This window comes from Heliconius melpomene, chromosome 1 (genome assembly GCF_056956725.1).
Source record: "Heliconius melpomene rosina isolate 202511_hmr_F chromosome 1, ASM5695672v1, whole genome shotgun sequence".
Lineage (NCBI taxonomy): Eukaryota > Metazoa > Arthropoda > Insecta > Lepidoptera > Nymphalidae > Heliconius > Heliconius melpomene.
This window is the reverse complement of record NC_140389.1, coordinates 8447258-8468658: the sequence shown is the minus strand read 5'-3', so window position 1 is coordinate 8468658 and position 21401 is coordinate 8447258. Positions and strand designations below refer to the sequence as shown.

Below are 21401 nucleotides of genomic sequence, written 5' to 3'. Positions count from 1 at the left end.
AGTTAGGTTCTCTGAACTTTTGCGCATTGTACACTCAGGAGGAAAATAATCAAAACTTCAATCAAATGTAAGAAAAACTCTAAAAACGAAATCTGCGCAGCCACTAACAGCTAACTTCTGGACGGCCACGACTATTAGAGCATACTGTAGTAGTGTAGAGTCAGAGTGTAGTTGAGTATTCGTTGCTATCTTCAGGTTGTTCGCTCAAAATCGAACTCTACCATAGATTATGCAAGTTTTATTTAGTCGGTCCCTACTCCGTGGGCGGGTCGGGTAAGGCAGGCGATTGTGATGCCTTGCCGCGCGATTATATACGATTATAATAGTTAGCAATATATATATTTATACACATAGTAGTACATCCGCAGTATTTTATAACATAAAAGTGATGTGAAAATAATACACCTAAGTGTGTATTTGATTAATTTTATCCTAATATCTAAAACACAAATAAGACAAACCTTCAGTGCCCTTGTGTACTATAATTAGTTTTTTTATTTATGTAATAATTAAATATATTGTTGAACGTACTTTGTGATTAAGAAGATATAAGGTAAGATAAGAATAGACTAAATCATAACTAGCTATTGATAACAATAAGGGTTAAACATAGAAACGCAAGTAATATCGATTTTTTTTATTTTAACAAACTTCTGCCTAAAACGTGGCTAACTACTTCCGTTAAAATGTTTATTAAATTTTAAAATGTACAAGTTTTGATTCTGTTAAAAGAGAAGAACACAAATTAAATTATTCATTTATATTAGCATTTGATTTTTTATATAATACTTTAAATTTTCACTATTTTCAATTTATAATATTCAAAGAAGAAGTTTTTTTTTAAATTTATTATTACAAGTAAGTACTTAGAATTCCTATGTAATTTAGATATAACAATCACTAACATATGACATCATACAGTTCTACCAAGGTCATTCTTACGGTAGAGTCGCTCAAGTTTTACCTTAGTGATTAAATTACGGTTATATATTTCAATATATCGTTTATTACATATAGACTTATATTTCGATAAATAGAACATTTACATTTTCTTGTTAAAAATATACTGATAAAACTTAAAAGCAGTATGTTTCTTTTATAATTTATTTATTAGACTCTTGGTAAAAATAATAAATAAATTATGGTACCGTATACGATAAAAATAGTTTTTTTTAACTTCCCGTTCCTATATAGTGTCACCTGATTGCGATTTAAAGCGCCTTGTAATACCGTCGTATTACTATTATCACTAGCTCAGTCTATTTTGGTTTTGGCTCGACATGTGTATTATATCTATAGTAGGTAGCCTAGTTATTCAGAATACATGCATTATTTAAATTAATATAATTCTATCAACAATGTGTCTAACGATTGTACAAATTAAATTATATAATAGAGTAAGAGGCCAGTCGTGGTGCAAGGGCACAAGCGTGACATTGTAAAGGTTGTGGGTTCAATTCGTACTCAAGGAAATTACATCCTATTTTATTTTTCATTCTCTTCGTTCTGGCAACGAGGCGTTGAATTCCGCCTCTCAATGTCTCCAGAATTCGGCGGAAAGTGGAAACGGAAGTTTCTTAATGGAAAAGGAGTGGCTAAACAGTAGATTCTCTCCGTCTACCCTGTCATATAAGGGATAAGTAGAGCATGAAGGTAAAAAAGAATAAGAGAAAATAAAAAGCACATTAACACAAAAACATTTTATATATGGTTAATTATTTGTCAATAATTAATTTATTATGTAAGTTGTATTTGCAATTTCCATATTAAAATATATATAATTGTAAAAATATACACCTAGTTATAATTACGACACTTTAATACATTTAATAGATTAACATTGCAAAAGTAAAACTAAACGTCCTTGACACCGTAGAGTTCATCGAAATTGGCTTTGAAATGCAGTTTTATCGTCTGCACGAGCTCATGAAACCGCAAAATATATAATTGGAACTTAATTCTATACCTTTGCCAAAAATCGTCCATTTGTATTGCTCTTCATTTGGTGACATAGCTGGCATGCTAACAACGGCGTGTCATACAATTATTGTAACGACTTACGAGATACCCGCCCTTGAGTTTACAGTGACTCTCTTTTCTAATGTTGGAACTATTTTATTTTTAAACAGTCACATGCTATAAACGTGATATATTTGATGGAATTTTTCAGTTAGAACTAACACACACACTGAAAATAAAATTATGGATGTTTTTGTTTCTATTTTCGCCAATTTAAAAAGTTCCTAGTAGTACTAGTACTAGTTTTTTTCAAATAATAACTTCTAAAAAATCTTTATAAAAATCTTATTGCGTAGAAATCTAGTTTTGTAATATAATCAGTTAATAAAAGTCCCGCTACCTTCATAAAACAAGGTATAACAAATTATTAAACACGCGTACGCGTACCGACTACAGTCCTTATCGCATGCAAGTCATATAATATAGGAAGTGATAAATTAATAGGTACACAATTTTTACGTCCCCATCTTTAGATAACCTTAACGTAGTAATCAGTCATCGCATTGTAAACGTTGTAGACTTGTCTAGTATTTTGGCAACTGTATATTCAGTGGTGTTTACACTAAAATAAAATTTTCCCCTCCCTAGTAGTAAGTAGATAGGTATCTAACTCTGACGACAGACATAGTAGTTAGACGGAGACCCCAGGTCACCCAGACAAATCTTTAGCAAAGCTGAAATTTTTAGGATTAGCCTAATATGTAGTTAGGTAATACTGTCTGAATACTCTCTAACTTGAAAGTGGGGACCCTTCAACCTTTTAGACTAATAGTTTTCAAAATCGATAAAAAAATAAGTGATTTCACTAATTTTTGATGATTTATTGAAGAATTAATAAATAATTGATTAATGAGGTTTATAAGCAAAAGTTGGCTCTTATCGCTGTTACCCTGTCGTTACGCATGTTAAGTACATATATTTAGTTGCGCAAGACACGGAAAACTTGTAAATAACAAAGTAAAATTATTATTAACAATAATGTTACAAAATAACAGACCATTCGTGGATAAAAGATGGCAACCTAAGCAGTATATATCGTGGATTGTCGATCTAAATCTCGCCCGGGAGTGTTTCTATTTGTCATATATACTTAATGTAAATATACAAATATATATATATGTAAATATTCGTCCAACTTATTTAATTTTAGTACTAAGTAGGCTGAAAATAGAACATATGTGATAGTTTTCCCTATATGTATGTAAAACGTAAAATGTGCTGATAAAAATATAGTAGGCCTTTGTAAGCCTTTATGAAGTCTACATTTCATTATCAATTGCATGTAACTTGATGGTGTTAATCGTGATAGAATCGTGATATCGCGGCGAAAAATGTTTCTCTGAGTAATAAAAGTTGTGTATTAAATACGAAGGTACTTAGTGAGAATTTATAGTGAGATATTTGTTTCTCTCTCTAGATCATATTTATTAAAATACATATAAAAAAAACTATAAAGATACATGGTTTTTTTAAGTCAATAATCCATAATTGATTATCACTTAAAGTTCCTCTGTCAATCTGTTCAAGTGTTCACGCACTACGTCACTTCGTCACTTCGTTCGTATCTTATAATGAACTAAACAATCACTTATCACCGTCGTTTCTACTCACGTTCCCACAACGTGTCGTTTTAAATACAATTCATAGGTACTTACGTCAAAAATTTATATTTACTTATATTACTCACAATGAAGATAATTTTGCGATTTTTTCTTAGATATGTATAGATAGCCTTTTATAATTCATTGATTTACTATTTATGTAGAGTAGATAGAGAGAGCAAATGAAAATTTTCCTTATTTCATAACTATATAATAAGATTTTATTCATATTAAATTTTAATTATATTGCGTATTTGTTATTTGTTGATAGCATTAAACTTCCGTTGCAATATTTTTAATCTACCGCACCACTTGGAGCTAGGCAGCTAGAACTTACCTAATAGTATATTAAATTAGCCTCTTATTTTCGTTTATTTCATAAAAAATATATTACGGAACTCAGCGCTACATTTTATCCAAAATGATCTGAGTACTTAATACTTTTTTAGAAACGTTTAAAAATATTAATATAGGAGGATTTGAACCTGCGCCTCTTGGACACCGTCCAAGCGATCTCACCACTAAGCCTAATTTTAATACATTTCTAAAAATGTATTTTTCTTTCCTATGCAAATAACATAGGTACTTTATAGCATTTTACTTGTTTACGATAAAGAGTAACACAATGGAAGACGAGAATAAATGTTTACGTTATTGAAAGTGGAAAAATATCGATTTTATAGTTCTGTCGAGCGCTTTGTGTCATCTTGACCTCCACTTGGAAAACGTTTTTAAAGTTTCCCAGAGTCAAATCTACGGCTCATATTGTATAAATGGTTTTAAAAGTATGTAGGTACAATAAAAAAAATAAATAGTAAAAAAGAATAGAGAATAGAAATAGATAAAAAAAATAGTTCTAGACAGATCAAATTCAGGAATGACAAATGAATGAACCATGTGCAGGCAGGCAGTTTTAACTTACACTCGACCGGGGTTTTTTATAAACTTTAAATGTGAGTTGGTTAGGAAGGAATGTACCCATAGCACACTAGGCCAAGGTCAAGGGTCAAGATCAAAGTATTTTATTGAATGTTACCTTAACTAGAGTCAAGATTCTACCACCTGTTGGAAACGGAAACTAAGTTGCCGTGCGTTAAGAAGGCCGTAGGTACCTATATGATTTTATAAAAAACTATTTAAAAGATATTACTTCTTAAAAGTTAATTGTTTTAAAATAGAAATTACCTATTACCTTCTCGTAAAGATTAAAAGCCAATCAGTAACAATTTTGATTTACAATATTATATTTAATTGTTTACAGAAAATGTCGCGAAGAAAATTACTGATAGGTGGAGCGGGAGTTGCGGGCGCTGCAATAGCTGGCTGGGCGCTCTCTGCGGACGACAAGCCCGTACGTATCGCATTACACTTTATTGCGGAAATCAGGGCATCCTCTATATATCTATGCCACTGTATTTTTCAATTTATGCTAAATATTTTTTTTTTAGCTTCATACTGTATCCTCTGGATATAGCATGGTGCCTACCTTACCTTGAGAACGTGGAAACCTTGCGTTAATACACTTCGTTTCTCACTTTCCATGTTAAACTTGCGGCGTATTGAGAAGCGGAACTTCAATTCATTCATTCATCAAATTCAATTCATTCCCATTCCTATCAGTGGAAATCGAAACCACGACCGTCCCAGTTAGTCTTGTACCAGGCTTGTACTACTGGACCACTATGGCCCTTAATATATTTAGGTATATAAACGAGGACAATAATAAAATAACTTTTTTATTATTTTTTAAATGTCATTATCCAAAAATAGATGTGACAAAGCTATGATAATGCCATTTTTCATAAGGACATACATACATATGATTGATGTTTATGCAGTAGTTATCAACACGTGTAGTTAATAGTAAATTTTCATACGTATCATTGTCTAACAGATATTATCAAAACGTTATCTCTAATTAGATAACAAACAGGATGTCGCTAGGTTATTTATTTATTTATACTCTTTTACAAGGTAAGGGCCATCTTGAAAAAGGGGGCCTAATCATCTTATATGACCCAAACTGGATATATTACGGATTATAATACATTTTATTGCACAGTTAAGAATATAGATAGCTTGATATTACATCTTTCTGTTTAACTTGATATATATTTTGCGTTGCTATGGGAAGTTAAACAAGAACTTAGGTAATCTAAGTTTTAAATTCCCTTAAGTAGGTAGTAGGCTCCAATTTTAGTTGCAGCCATTATATATAAATTGTCTTCGTATTCTACCAAGTCCAAGTTAGAAGAGTACGAATTGGCACGGCAATGTTATCTGTAAAAAAACTATTACAAGCTTATAATTTGTAGTTCATTTCATACAAAATGAGTGTTTACATCCGAAATCTTAAGTTTGTCAACTTTTATAAGTTGTACTTCTTATTGATCTACAATCCTGAAATTGTTATTAAACCTTTGGTTAGCGAGTTTGACTCGAACTTGACTGATTTTTATTTTAATTACAGTTTCTTATAGGTTAGTTTCATTATATTCTATTGTTTTACATAATAACTAATATATTATAATAGCGCATACATACATATAAATGTACCTACTTGCAGTTCTCAGACGCATCGAGGTTATTAAAACTGTAATTCATGATAAAGAATTGCCCTCGACTGTTTATTGATGGCGTAACCAATAGCATATGTAATTTGATATTTTATTTTTCTCAACTAAATACCTACTATTATTTACTTCCTTATAGTGTGTCTATTTAGATCAAAATAATATAAATAAGTACGTATTGGAGCTAGTACTCTGCTTTAAAAAGTGCTTTATGTTATTTTGCTCCTAAACTCCAATTTAATATATTTACTAAGAATTTATGCCATTATTATAATTACTATTTCCTTTAACAATTTCGTAATATTCTATTGCAGCACTGGTACAATCCATCAACGGTAGCGGCCAAAACGGACCGTAAGAAGCGGCCACTGCCCAGCCGCGCGGACCAGGTGAAGAGTTTGCAGGCCGGTCACGCATATGACGTGCTTATCATCGGTGGGGGCGCCACGGGCGCGGGGTGCGCCCTCGATGCTACCACTAGAGGTAAATATCAAGGAACATATACTTACTAGGTAAATATTATAAAAGTGACTAAGCTAATATTTATTGTTCCTTCTGGTATGACGTTAAAACGCCTATATTTAATAACTTTTTATTTTCTAAAGAGAATATTCTGATGTAGACTTATAAGCAAATAAACTAATTAAAACTAAATAAATATGTAACCTAAGCCTTATACTTGATTGCAATTTTTTTAAATTAGAAACTCTTAATTAATAAAATATTATTTACCTATGTTGCAATATGCATATAGGTATTGCAACATTCCTAACTCTAACGTAATGCTATTTTTATATTCTTTTTAATTTATTATTATTGAACAATTTAGTACAAATCATCAACATACATAACATCTAAAAACCGAAAAGGTTTGTGACTATGTTAAAATTCTTCCTCTATACGAGTATGTAGGGAATAGGAATATATTTTCACGCTTGACTTAAAATGAATCATTTAACGAGACTTGAGAGGAAAATATTTAACAAAATATTCTCGGTTTTATAATAAGTTGGTTGGGTTTATACATTTTAGATGAAACATACATACATAGTAATAGAAATTTTTGGAAACACTGAACATTATAAAATCTGGGACTCCTATAAACTTTAGTCTCATATCGCACCAGAATTATCATTTTTACTCGTTTTGTAAGAATCGAGGGCAATACGCGGGGTAATTAAGAAATCGTTAGCGGTCGTTTGATATAGATGATAACTGTGTCGACTGGCAGATGAGTGCGACCTCAGTCAACGTCAAGCAACGCCTGACTACGGAATACTACAAAAATGTATTATTCCGTTATTTAATATACGCGATTAATTCGTTAAAAAGTTTCATCTAAAATGGTTGGTTGTACCTACCCTCTACTCTAAGGCATAAACATATTGCATTACGCATACAAACATATTTATACTACGAAGACATTTTGATGTTTACGATAATTTGAATATTACAATATAATTTTATACTTGTCACAAGCATTTCTACGCTACGCTATTTCATTATATACTTAAGTGGATAGGTCAATATTTAGTAACAAATATTCGTAAGTTTGCGTCGACAAACAAACAAACAAATTGGTACTTATTAACTATTGACATAAATATGACTCATATATAATTTAATTGAATTAGATTTTGTTACTAAGACGATATTATTACATAAAATACCTACATTATACATAATTCTGACGACCTTCTCTATACTACATATTACCTAGAAACTTCTTTTACTGCAGTCATAATAGAAATAATTGTAGTACCTCGAAACAAATCATGTTAAAAACCCTTTTAAATTAAACAAAAGTCTTGAAAATTCTGATGTCAAGTGTTCGCTTACAAAATCCAGTTTCGCTATACAAAATATTTGGTTGAAACTTTTAAGGTAAATAGGTTTTACGCAAGATATCTAAAAATAATTGTTAATAATATAACTTTAAATTTGTAAAATATAAAGGCTTAAACATATACCTAATATAACCATTGTGAAGTAAAATTGTAATGAATTTAGATATAGGATGTAATGTACCTAATACAAAGTAAACCACTAATTTTACTCAAAATTCGTTACCTGCAGGTCTCCGAACAGCTATGGTGGAAGCGGATGACTTCGCTAGCGGAACATCTAGCAGAAGCACCAAGCTCATCCATGGCGGTGTACGTTACTTACAAAAAGCCATTTTACAGCTCGATTACGATCAGTACAAAATGGTGAAGGAAGCTTTGCATGAGAGGGCCAATATGTTGGAAGTTGCACCGCATTTGACTAGACCATTGCCTATTTTGTTGCCGGTTTATAAGTGAGTGCTATTTTTAAAAGTAAATAAATTTTTAAATTAATTGATTTATATCGTCTATATTCACTTTAAGAAGCTGAGCTCTCATAAAACTCAATTTTAATTTCAGATGGTGGCAAGTTCCATATTACTGGTTCGGCATTAAAATGTACGACTTGGTTGCTGGAGACAGGAATCTTAAGAGCTCTTATTATTTGTCCAAGAAAAATACTCTAGAATTATTCCCTATGTTGAAATCCGACAACCTGTGTGGTGGTATCGTGTATTATGATGGTACGTTCTCATTGATCAATTTCTATTACTTTACACAATAATCTTACTCATTCGAGCGTTTTTTATTTCATTTCACAAGAATATTTTTATATAATTTTGGTTTTGTATATAGTAATAACAAAAATTAAAATAAATTATTTTAACAACTAAATCAAAGACCAAATAGTAAACTGCACTACCAAAATGGAAATTTAAGAAATGTAAGAAAATAAATCAATTTCTTGTGACGACGATTGTGAGTTCAATACTCTCAGGGGGAAAATATATCACTTCCTCTTTCTGAATACAAATGTTCTGAAAATAGGACGGTTCTTGGGAAACAGAGAATCTTAACAACAGATTCCATCTGCCTATCCTGCTATATGCAGGATATGAAGCAAATAAGAAACAATTACGTTTATCTCTCCACAGGTCAACAAGACGACGCTCGTATGAACTTAGCTATAGCACTAACCGCGGCGCGACACGGCGCCACCATCGCTAACCATGTCAGTGTGACGAAATTATACAAGACCGCTGGAAAGTTGAGTGGAGCTAGACTGAGGGTTAGTTTAACTATTTCGTATTCAAACAGTATAGTTTCACTTTATTTATTCTCATTTTGTAGACTGTAGAGAAAATGGAGAGTATTGTAGGAGAGTATTGCCGCAAATTTTTTAATCAAATAAATTTAACAAACATGGAAAATCCAAAATTAAACCAACATAATTTCATAAATCAAAACAAACATTGCAGGACGAACTGACTGGCAAGGAATGGGATATCAAAGCGAAAAGCATCATCAACGCAACTGGACCGTTCACCGACTCCATCAGGAAGATGGACGATCAGACCGTTAAGGAGATTTGCTGTCCATCATCTGGTGTACATATTGTATTGCCTGGATATTATAGGTATATATTGATAACTTGTTGCGTGGGGCAGTTTAACTGATATTTTGTAGTCTGACTTGACAATAATATGCAACATTTAGTACCTACTATTACTCAACACGTAATGTTATACGGACACAAAGTTGAGAAAGGGATATTTAGTAAGAGGCAAACTTTTTTTTACCTGCGAATATACCTGCATGCAAGAAAAACCGATAACAGATGTGTGTAAAGTGTACCCGAATAATGCCAAGACAAACTCAAAATTGAATAAAACTTTCATATAGATAAAACAATAAATGATTCTGAACTAATATAATATCCCTCTTAATACTATTAGTCCGGAGCACATGGGCCTCTTGGACCCTTCCACTTCAGACGGCAGGGTTATCTTCTTCCTGCCCTGGCTGAAGGGCACCATCGCCGGCACTACAGACCTGCCCTGCAAAGTCACACACAACCCGAAACCCACGGAGGATGAAATCCTATTTATACTTACTGAGGTCAAAAATTATCTCAATCCTGATGTTGAAGGTATTTTTTTGCTTATACAATTGTAATTGACAAATGCTTATAATTCTGAGGAAATTTTGCTAAGAAGTCACATTGTTTTGCTGGGTGCTATTATTTAGCTGGTGTATAATCTTTCTACTTTCAATCCTCGAAAATAATTATATACTATAGTCTTTACCGAGTCTAATAGCAGAACAACAAAAATCTTTCATTCAATACCTATCTAATACTTTCAAAAGTGTGCGTGTACAAAGATTAAATATAACTGTCATGGCAATAATTGTTCTACTTATATCAAACATATAGACTAGTTTTTCTGACTACATAGCATAAACACATATCACAGATTACCCTTAATAAAATTGGAATCTACGTCATCTACACCCATAATAAAAGTATTAATATTCTTTATTGTACAGTGTATCTACACCCATAAGACAGAAAACAAAAAGGAAAGCTACAAGAAGCCACCTTATCACTAAAGTTTTAAATTTTTCTTAGTCCGTCGTGGCGACGTGCTCTCCGCGTGGTCCGGCATCCGGCCGCTAGTGTCGGACCCCAACAAGCCCGACACGCAGTCGCTGGCGCGCAACCACATCGTGCACGTGTCACCGTCCGGCCTCGTCACCATTGCGGGCGGCAAGTGGACCACCTACAGAGCTATGGCCGCTGAGACTATTGACGCGGCTATTGAAAGTATGTGCATTACTTCTTTTTAATTTTTCGTGTTTTCACATTTTATGCTGTAATAAAATATGCATAATATTAGATATCCCTTAAAATTTTGTATGATCACGTAGTTAGTAGTAATTCGTATAACTACGAAACCGATTTCAATACGAATCACTCAATACGGAGTTAAAAAAAGATAATAATCGAAAAAGAAAAAAGAAAATAATTGAGCAACCTAAAACGCGAACAGAATACTATCTAATATGGAATTTATATACATATTTCAGGTTCAAATCTAAAACCTCTATTTAAAGAATGTCAAACAGACGGTTTCCTTATTGAGGGTGCCCACGGCTGGACACCCACCATGTACATCAGGCTGGTACAGGACTTTGGGCTTGAGATGGAAGTACGTTCTATAAAATTACTTAATGTTTAAAATTATTAATTTTTTCTTTTATTTATACAACACAATTTTATTCTTAAGATACTTTAGGCACAAAATGAAAACACAAACACAACAGGCATAAATTAAAGAAGAAATTTGAAGACATTTTTGAATCTTCCATTTAGAAATCGGCCTTAATTTATTTCACTAAATACTTACATAAAAATGGCATAAATGAAACAAAAACATAACCGAAAATGTTAAAAATGTATTTTTTTGGATAATTATAATTAATATAATAATAGAATATATACGTTTTTCTATAGGCTGCTCAACACTTGGCCAAGTCGTATGGGGACCGCGCATTCGCTGTAGCCAAGATGGCGGCCATGACCGGCAAGAGGTGGCCTATTATTGGCAAGAAAGTTCATCCTGAATTCCCATACATTGATGCTGAAATTAGGTACAAAACATTACGTATAAATAAGTATATTATGATGTCTAATATAATCAAATAGGACGAAGATGGTAAATATCTACTAAATTAATGTGGTGGTATAGCGTGAAACATAATTTAATTTTATTTCAATTTAAAAAATTAACTGAGTTAACATAACCTTATTATTAACATTTGTTATTTTAGAACTAAATTGCCATTAAGATGAAGCTAAAAACAAGCTAATGTAAATAAAAAACCTAATAAAGAACCTGTGTGAGTGTTAAGACACTTCGTTTCCCATTTTCCACTGAATTCTGGAGGAGGATTGCGTGTTGAGTGGCGGAACTCAACGCCGCGCTTCGCCTCGACAGCAGAGCGTAGAAATAAAAATATTAAACATTTTCATTTCTTTTCCTCGAATGGGAATCGAATTATTCTCCACATACATCGTTAATGATTACGTCGTCCTTGTCTGAAGATAAGCAGAAAGATCTATAACCCTACAGATATAATATAAAAATATCCTCAGATACGGTGTACGCGAGTACGCGTGCACAGCGGTGGACATGATAGCGCGTCGCCTGCGCCTCGCGTTCCTAAACGTGCAAGCCGCGGCGGAAGCTTTGCCCGTCATTATTGATATCATGGCTGAGGAACTTAAATGGTCTGATGCCGAAAAACAGGTAGATTTTATTTTTAAGTTTTTTTATTAGTTGCACGCTGTATTCCATATGTGGTAGGGTAGTCAGAGTTTTTAGGTAAGTTTGTCATTTTCCGGTAAATCCTTGAGGCATTATGTGTTGAGTGGCGGCACTTAGCACCGCCCTTTGTTTTGCTACCAGAGCAAGGTACTAAAATAATTCTTCCTGCTGACGGGGAACCACAATTGTTCCTTTTTTTACCGCTGCGTAGTACATCTAAATGTTAACGAAACGACGGCAACTTTAGATAAACGGTCAAGAATCGCTAACTTAATTTTTTTTTTGTGAGATTATTATTTTCTTTTTCTATTTACTGCATATAGAAAGTTTCATTAACTTTCCAAGTACAACACATTTCACACATATGATTATTCAATATTGGTTATGAAAAATGCATAGACATAGATTTAAATCCGCCACTGTGAACTAACCTTTAGATTTTTTGTCCTATGTTTAATATACAATAAAACAAAAATGAAATCCTAATCTCATATAAATAAATAATAATAATAATAAAAAATAACCACAAACATTATCAAATTCCACAGAAACAAACAAAACAAGCAGCCGACTTCCTCGCCAACGAAATGGGACAGATGGTGAACAGAGCTAGCAGGGACAAAATACCTATAAACCTGAGCAAAGACGAAATACAAACGTATATTAAACGATTCCAAATCATTGACAAGGACAGGAAGGGATTTGTATCTATTAACGATATTAGGAGGAGTTTGAAGGTTTGTTTCTATTGAGAATGGAAATATATTAATTCTGTAGAATCACTCTGTATTCTGCATAAGCAGAGTATACACTCCCTTCCTTCATTACCTCTAGTTGGAACTCACAACGGCCTCTACTATTTAGTTTAATAATATATTAAAAATCAGATTATAGTTTTGCAATAAACAAATAATATTCCTTTCTTTACCTTGACGCTGTTTCTCGCACATAGCAGGGTAGACAAAGGAACCCTGGGAACCTAGTGTGCAGACACACCGTTCTCATTAAGCCACATCCGTACCCCACATTGTCATTGCCTCTTTACCTCTTTTTGCCTTTTTACTAGAGTGAAGATATGGAAATATTAAATATTTCATTTTCTCGAGTTGGAATCGAACTTACAATCTGTCACTTTCAAAGTCGCCCGATTGTTCCTCTATACCAGAACTGGCTTTTTGTAATTATTGTGTAAAGTATTCATCAAAAGTGTTTATAAAAAAATATGGAATGGTAAATTGTAACGGTAATTATTTTCGTAGTCACACAATGTTTAAATCTTAATAGATTATAAAATAAATTAATTGTCTTAGTCTAGGATTTTAGGTTACCTATATTGGGATTAATTATTTCAACATAGAATATAAATTATCTTACATTAACGAAAAGTGATACGGAGGTATAAGGTTCTCTCTAGCTGCAATTTAAACAGCAATTTCCATTACTAATCAATAATGTTATAGAGTATGGGAGTGAGACCGTCGGACGACGAAATAAGTGCTATTTTGTCTGAAATAGATGTCACGTATCATGGACAATTGGAATTACAGGATTACCTTCAGGTAGACTGGATGTCAGTCATGTCAAGGAATAAGGGCTTTATGTTGTGTCAGTCAGTTTCGAAGGGTCCGCGGTGAATGTATAGGCAACTTAAGATAGTCAGTGTGAAGGTGGCTTAATCTTATAATATATAAGTCAAAAGTATTTATATGTACCTACCTAATTAAAAAATATGCCAAGTTCGTACAGACTATCTTAATTAATAATTAATGTTAACACAAAATGTTCTGAATTTATGCAAAAAATAGAGAAAATCTTGCACAAATTTAGAACAAAACCACAGCCAAACGTAAAATGTTGCATGTTGTCACACCAAGCTTGATTATTAAACAATTGCAGAACTACGGCGAGGACGTGACGGGAGAACAGTTGCACGAAATATTGCGGGAGATCGACACTAATATGAACGGACAAGTAGAACTCGACGAGTACCTGCAGGTCCTTTGCATCCGCCATTATTGCACTACTCATTGATTAGCTTTTTTTCATATTTTAATAATAACAATATGAAAAAAAGCCTTTTGGACTTTCATTGATTGTAACAATCAAAGTAACAGAAATTATGCTGGCACATAGCATAGAATCTCACTAATCCAGCACTACTAAAGAATTATATATTAAAGACTGAATAGTATTAATAAATCACTTAGCTTTAAAATAATCTCACATAACCTAAACTGATTTGTTGTCCCAAATGGTAGTCCTTGTTTAAAAATTTTCTCTTCCATGTTTCTAAGAATATTCTGGGGGGGATCTATCAAAGTGTGGGATTAGTTAGATTGTACTAGAAATATTTTATGAAATAATATTTGAATTTGCAAAATTAATTTTCATTAAGTAATTTGATGACTGCATTTAATTTTAAAATCATGGATCCAATGTGTGTGTGATTTGTTATGTATGCATGCTGTTACTTTCAGCTTAAGTATTTGTAATGTTTGCTTAAATGTTTATAATCTTCATTCTATCTCGGCTACTAACTAACAAGAACTTCTGTTTGTAAAATATATGTATATGGAAATAATATATTTCAATATTACTATTAACTTTTATTTTCTTATAATTGGTATTTTTGTATTGCAAAATAAACTTTAACACTAAAGGATTTTTTTTTGTTAAATATTGTTATTAAAATTTTAAAATATTAACTTAAATCTTTTTATATACAGATGATGTCAGCCATAAAATCAGGCCATGTAGCATATTCCCGGTTTGCACGTATGGCAGAGATGGAAGAACAACACCATGAGAAGGAAGAACTTAAGAAACAAATTAGCGTTGAAAGAAGTGGTGGTGGCTTGTAGTTGAATGTTAGTATTTTGCAAAGTATGTGTAATGCGAAAATTTATTAAACTTTACTTTATTTAATTTAAATAATTAGTTTTTACACATCTACAGATGAACTACAGATTTTACTTTTAATACAAAACTGTATTATAAAATTAATATTTTTTTCTTTTGTTACAGATAAATCAAATTAATTGTAACAATTTAGTCATAAACATACATAACCAAGTATTACTTACTTATGAAACTTAAACCACAACATCATAATTTATTTAATTTATTATCATAGTTGTAAAACACATACACTATTATATAACTCAGTTAAGTATGTTATTTCTTTTATATTGTAAATTTTATCAAAATCATTAATTGTATATAAAAGAAACATGATGTAATTAAAGAATATTGTAAAATGTATACCACAGTAGAATTAAAGCTCTAATTCATATGAAAAAACTAAAACTTATTTATTTTATTACACTATATAGCTTATTTGTTTGCTAGTTTCGTTAGACTCGCTGTTCATATATTTAATTGCAATAAAAATTAAACACCAAAATATACTAAACTAAATGTGATTTGCCTACCTGAAATTTGTTTTGATACCGTTATAATGTTTACTTACTTTTAGAATATTTAAATTTTAAGGATGTTATTGCGCATAGCGTTTTGTTTGTAAAACAAGTTTTTGATTTATATAATACACATGTCATTGTTGTTGTGCAATAAATATAATTGAACCACATATCGAAGTGTTTTATTTTTATTTACGATAAAATGTATTGTAAAAAAAAAAGAACAAAGAATACAAAAAATGCGAAAAGAAGATACCAATCATTTAAAATCTATTGACATGCATGTTAACTAAACTGCTCATAATCATTTTTAAATTTTTTAGCAACCAACTCAAAAGAAAAGATAATTCGGAAGAATTCCGAAGCTCTTTAAATTTTGTTTAGTGTATAATTTATATTTTTAATTCTTATTCTATTTCATATTTATTTGTTCTTCCTATTTAAATAAATTGGTGAACAGATTAAAAATTGTACTATTATTATAAAAATTAAGCAAACTATTATAGATAACAAGATAAAAGAACGAATGAACTAGTAGAGGCACAAAAAAATTTGAAAATAATGCCGTTATGAATATTTGAAATTAAAAAAAAATACATACTTACTATTAAGGATCTATTATTTTTTTTTAAAACACAAAATAGTTGGCGCTTTATAAATCCTTTGATTAGTATATCATCACAATACGGAAATCGTTTTGATTTCAAAATTTTGTAAAAGTTACTTGTGAGAAAGTTGTAATGTAACTTACTTGATTCGGACGTAGGGCGGTGGTTACGCCCCCGCGGCCTGCTATGACGGGCGGGCGGTGGGTGGGCGCGTCTCTATCGGGTTTATGAATTTTTGAAACACAACACTTGAACGTTAAATAGCTCGAATTGTTATTTCAATAATAATTTGTCATTATTTAAGTCTTCGTTTCATATGAGCAATACGAGTTTAATTTAGCTCTTGCTTTCAGCATTAAGTGCTAGAATTTCGTATTTGATAGCACTCAGCAGTTTAATGCCAATAAAAAAATTGCAAAATGCTTATTTGCGTTGTACAAAGACAAAAATGCCTCAAAATCGCAAGATTTCGTATGTTGCGTACGTATTAAATTTCTACTTAGTACAAAACTACAGATATTATTGTAGGTAACCAAGAGTATGAAAAATAGCGATGAAATTTCATTTAGTAACACCTGTTTCTCCCACGCTCGAATGTTGATATACATACATATATAGGTCAGTATAATCAATTTAAAATATGAATTAATATTAGATTATATCAGTAGTTTGTTAGATAGATTAGTTCGTCAATGTCAAATTCGCGAGGTTTAAGTTGAGCATTGCATTTGTGCGTGCGGCAATAAAATTAGGGTCAGACAATAACCATAAATAAAGTTTAGAAATCAATAAATAAAAATCTAATAAATAAGCTATATCAATCCTTCTACGCCGGTCATTGCATACTTATAATTATACTCTCACCTGCTGAGTCGTTTGAGTTAATAATTTATTTCGAATCTTGTACAGTGATTGCGCCAGCTTTATCTTTTATTTTCAATTAATTGAACACAAAAACGAAATAGTAAGAATTAAACATGTGACGCAGCTATCAGTACAAAGTACAAACAGTGTAAATCGGTTGTCAAAACTAGGTATGTAGGTACATAGTATAAACCGGTTTAGGAAAAGTAAGTGACGTTACACCTACACTAGGTACTTATGAATACTCACACAAATGTAAATGTAAATACATAAACATAACATGATTTTCACGATTTTGTCTGTTTCACCTTTGACATTAATGTAAATAAATGCATAATTAACATAGACGTAGGTAAATCCATTATGTTTTCCATACAACGTGACATTGGCGAAGTGAATAGTGCTCAACTGGCACGCTCGAAGCGCCATAAATAAAGAACCGAACCGAACCGAACCGTAAATCCATTAAAACATGTAGAAAAAAGATGGGGAAGAATGGAACATTATATTTTTTTATTAAGTGCCTCAATTTTTTATTCGGTTGGTGGTTTTCCTTGATTAAAGTATTGCTTAGTTAAGGAGTTATTCAGTATTAAGATTTTGAGACTATTTTTTATAAGTACTAGCCTGTTGGAAATATAATTATTAATTAATTCTGAAAAAAAAAAAAAAGGAATTTTAACAGAAATTATCAAAATCTAAATATATTTTCACTTGATAATCTTAAATCATTGAATATGACATGTAATCTACAAGTAAATTTTATAGCGCTCATAGATGCCAATTTTTTTTCTACGTTTGTTATGTTTAATAACATATCGTAATTAAACGTTCCACTCTCACTTTATTCCATAGGTTTGTTTACACTGGTCGTCTATCTAGACGGAAAGTATTTAGTAACGTTGTATAATGATCTTAGCGCGGGAAATTGAAAATAATATTTTTGAAGTAAGGATCGAATCCAAAATCTTCGTGTTTACAGTCAGACGCTGTCCCACAGCGACAAGATGGTTTTAATCTTGTAAAAGTAAATAGTTACTTATAATATTTAATAAGGAAAAGATTAAATTCAGCTTATTTTAAAGTAAATAAATATTTCAAATATATCAGCTCCCCGCTATATCAGACACACACCAGGGTAATCAGAAGGAACATAGAGTTAAGACACTCCGTTCCCCAATTTCCGTCGAATTTTGGAGACACTGCGTGTTAACTAAACGCCGCGCTTATGCCTCGACACCAGAGCGAAGAAATGAAAATATACATTTAAATTAATATTTAATTTCTGCTAGTGGGAATCGAACCCACAACCAGTCACGTTTACAGTCACACTTTATGCCGCTGCGCCACGACTGGCCTCAAATATTTTAAAGTAAAGATGACGATTACTTGTGTTTTTTAACGGAATAAAAAAAAACAAATAAAAATGTATTGAGGCACAAGGGTGGGACTGTAACGCGACAGTTGTGGGTTGAATCCCCAATTGTTGAATTGTTCACCTTAATTATCGTAACCAATATTTTACGATAATTAAATATTAGTTAGATTGTCGTAATAGATGGTTACATGTGACCTCGTACAGCTTGCTTTCTTTCACACGGTGAATTTTTTTACACGAGCTCCGAGCTCGAACTTGTACTTAAGTTAACTTACATTTTTTCTATAGGTACAATGTTAACAAATTTATAATACCTAAGTAAAATTTTAATAGTTTTTAAATTCAAAAGCTCACTGATTTAAGGATAGAGGGCAAGAGGAATGAATTAGTGGTGAGTCACTCTATTCTCCTCCTTCCGCCCTTTTAGATTCATTGTTGCCCAATTAAAAAATTATGTGCAATTGGCATACAATATTCAATCTATAGCGTGTCAGATGGATGATTAGGTAAATAAACATTCTTTAAATATAAACATTCTTACATGCAAGATTTGAATTGAATACAATTCAATGGATATCCTAAGTTTTTTAGAATGGCGTTATTTTGTTCATACAACGTAGCATGCATTGATCGTGCAATTAATATGGTAATGTTAGGAGTGACCTATTTAGTCTTACCTCGACATAGCCGACATATTATAATACATTAGATGATTTTTAAGGTGATGCACTAATTAGTGACAAGATGCAACGTGATTCTAGCTAGGGCGTGTCGGGCGGGGGGCGGGTGGCGCGGGCGGTCCGGCCCGCCCACCATCACTTCCGCTTCCGTCATTATGCTGCAACCTTGCAGCTTAGCTCAATATGCATGATGATCAGTTGCCCTTGCCCCATATGAATCATAATTCAATTATGGGTTATTATTATTCATAGATTCTATTACTAATATGGTTCATAACAATTACCGACTGTCATTGAGTAGTCTAAATTATAAGCTGCGTTCGTCTCCATTATTATTTAAAATCTAACAAGTTGTTTCTTATTTATTTATTATATAGTAACATTGCAACGTATGTGCAAATTCTTGATTGTTTTATATTATTATTAGTACCGGCATAAAAAAAAAGGTCAAAGGTTTCATTAGAGGGTACCTATCTATAATATTCAGGGCTGATGATAATTACATATATGAAATAATGTACTTATACAATCCCTTTATTAAATATGTATCTACGTATATATTATCGATAGGCACATCAGCTCTAAGACAGATTTTTTAATATATTTTAGTGGATAATTATCGTAATATTTAGTACAGCTGTTCTGAATGTTTGAATCATAATAAGACGGGTGATGTAGCATTGAGATGATGAAAAAAAATTATTTTATAAATAAGGGTAAATTTTACCAGTATTAAAGTACATATTTCTCCACTAACTTCAAACTTCATTTTTGCCAAACATCAAAGATATTTTAGTAAACATAAACCTCTATGTCTTTGACACAGAACAATACAGTGATGATTTCATCGGTTTTGCACATCACTAATTTAGTATACGCAAACTATCACGTCACTCAGTAGCCGCATACCGCGCCACGCAACGCAAAGGTACACCCATAATGAAATTAGTTCAAATTAACAATGCATTATATTCGCGGGTTGCATTTATTTTAATTTGAGCTATACTTTAATGTATATAAGATTGAAAATTATTTGTTATATGTATAGATTGATGTTGTCTAGGAAACTCTTGATAAAATTGTATATTGTAATGTAAAATAATCTCTAGTACACAGTGTTACGGCTCAAAATGCTTTATCAAAGTTGGAGATAATTAAACCGGAGACACGCGCTCTCTCGGGGCGGCTGCTCATTCGTGCATAATGGACTTGGGGCAAACACGGCTGACGCTTGACAAAATGTGGCTCGACTTTCACTCTCATTTAAGACCAGTCTGCTTTATAATGAACCATTTTATTTTTATATATATATATATATATAATGAAAATATTATAATTATGTCACATACATCGGCTATTTTTACGATGAAATTCACAGCTACAAATAAACAACTTGGTATATCGCTTTATTTGCAGTGATTGTAAAAGTTGTATACGTTTTTATATATCCTTATAATATGTCACGGTAAATCCTTATAATATGTTACGTCTTTTTTTGTAGCAAAAAGTATACACGGTATTCTTTATGCTACAAAATAAAAGACGTAAATTGACATAAGCATAACAATCCGATATATTCATATCAAGACGCATATAAGAGGACACCTACAATCATAGCTTTCATTTAACACGAGTGTGCACTGTTAATATCAAACTCATTGTTTGCAAGTTGTACCGCGTAAGAATTAGCGCGGTAAAGCATCGCGACATGTGTATTTTTTACCCGCCCAAGGAGGCCGCGGACGCGAGGTTATACACCCATTATTACGTCCTTCCTACTTTCAATTATTATTATCGGGCGGTGGCGCCGCACCCGCGACGGGGAGGAGAAGAGAGGCGCAGCTGCTGCCTACCAATAATCAAGACCTGTCTCTGTACGAGTGAGACGGAGCTAATGACCCTCATTTAGCATATTACGCTTTATTTAAATGGCACGTGTCACAGTCTCAAGAAATATTGTAAGTATTTATCATACCTTCATAAATTCAGCTGGCTTTTATATAATAATGCACTATACTAAAAACTATTACAAAATTTAATAACAACGTGACGTACACGACCGCGATAGGAGGCGGATCTACGAAGTTTGACGAACGTTTTCGTTT

At 32.2% G+C, this 21401-nt stretch overlaps 1 protein-coding gene and 1 long non-coding RNA gene across 6 annotated transcripts; one reads left to right on the top strand and one right to left on the bottom strand.

Annotated features, from left to right (window-relative positions):
• Positions 1–233: 233 nt before the first annotated feature.
• Gpo1 (glycerophosphate oxidase 1) lies at positions 234–15938 on the top strand. Of its 5 annotated transcripts, none has more exons than XM_085192703.1 (17): positions 234–553; positions 4882–4971; positions 6508–6676; positions 8270–8492; positions 8599–8762; positions 9174–9307; positions 9498–9655; positions 9975–10168; positions 10649–10843; positions 11107–11228; positions 11534–11670; positions 12176–12329; positions 12896–13084; positions 13808–13906; positions 14244–14342; positions 15074–15214; positions 15372–15938. In XM_085192703.1, the coding sequence occupies exons 2-16, from the start codon at positions 4885–4887 to the stop codon at positions 15206–15208; spliced, it is 2259 nt and encodes a 752-aa protein (XP_085048829.1). In that variant the 5' UTR covers positions 234–553; positions 4882–4884; the 3' UTR covers positions 15209–15214; positions 15372–15938. The 5 variants fall into 5 exon arrangements, with proteins under 5 accessions (XP_085048829.1, XP_085048988.1, XP_085049064.1 ...); XM_085192862.1 differs by having other exon boundaries at positions 15074–15230; XM_085192783.1 differs by lacking the exon at positions 234–553 and adding an exon at positions 4576–4728.
• LOC146541187 (uncharacterized) lies at positions 11456–21400 on the bottom strand. The gene is made up of 2 exons (XR_014878445.1): positions 21272–21400; positions 11456–11660 (listed from the first exon to the last, which is right to left on the bottom strand). It is a non-coding gene; the product is annotated as an uncharacterized LOC146541187 (long non-coding RNA).
• Position 21401: the final 1 nt, after the last annotated feature.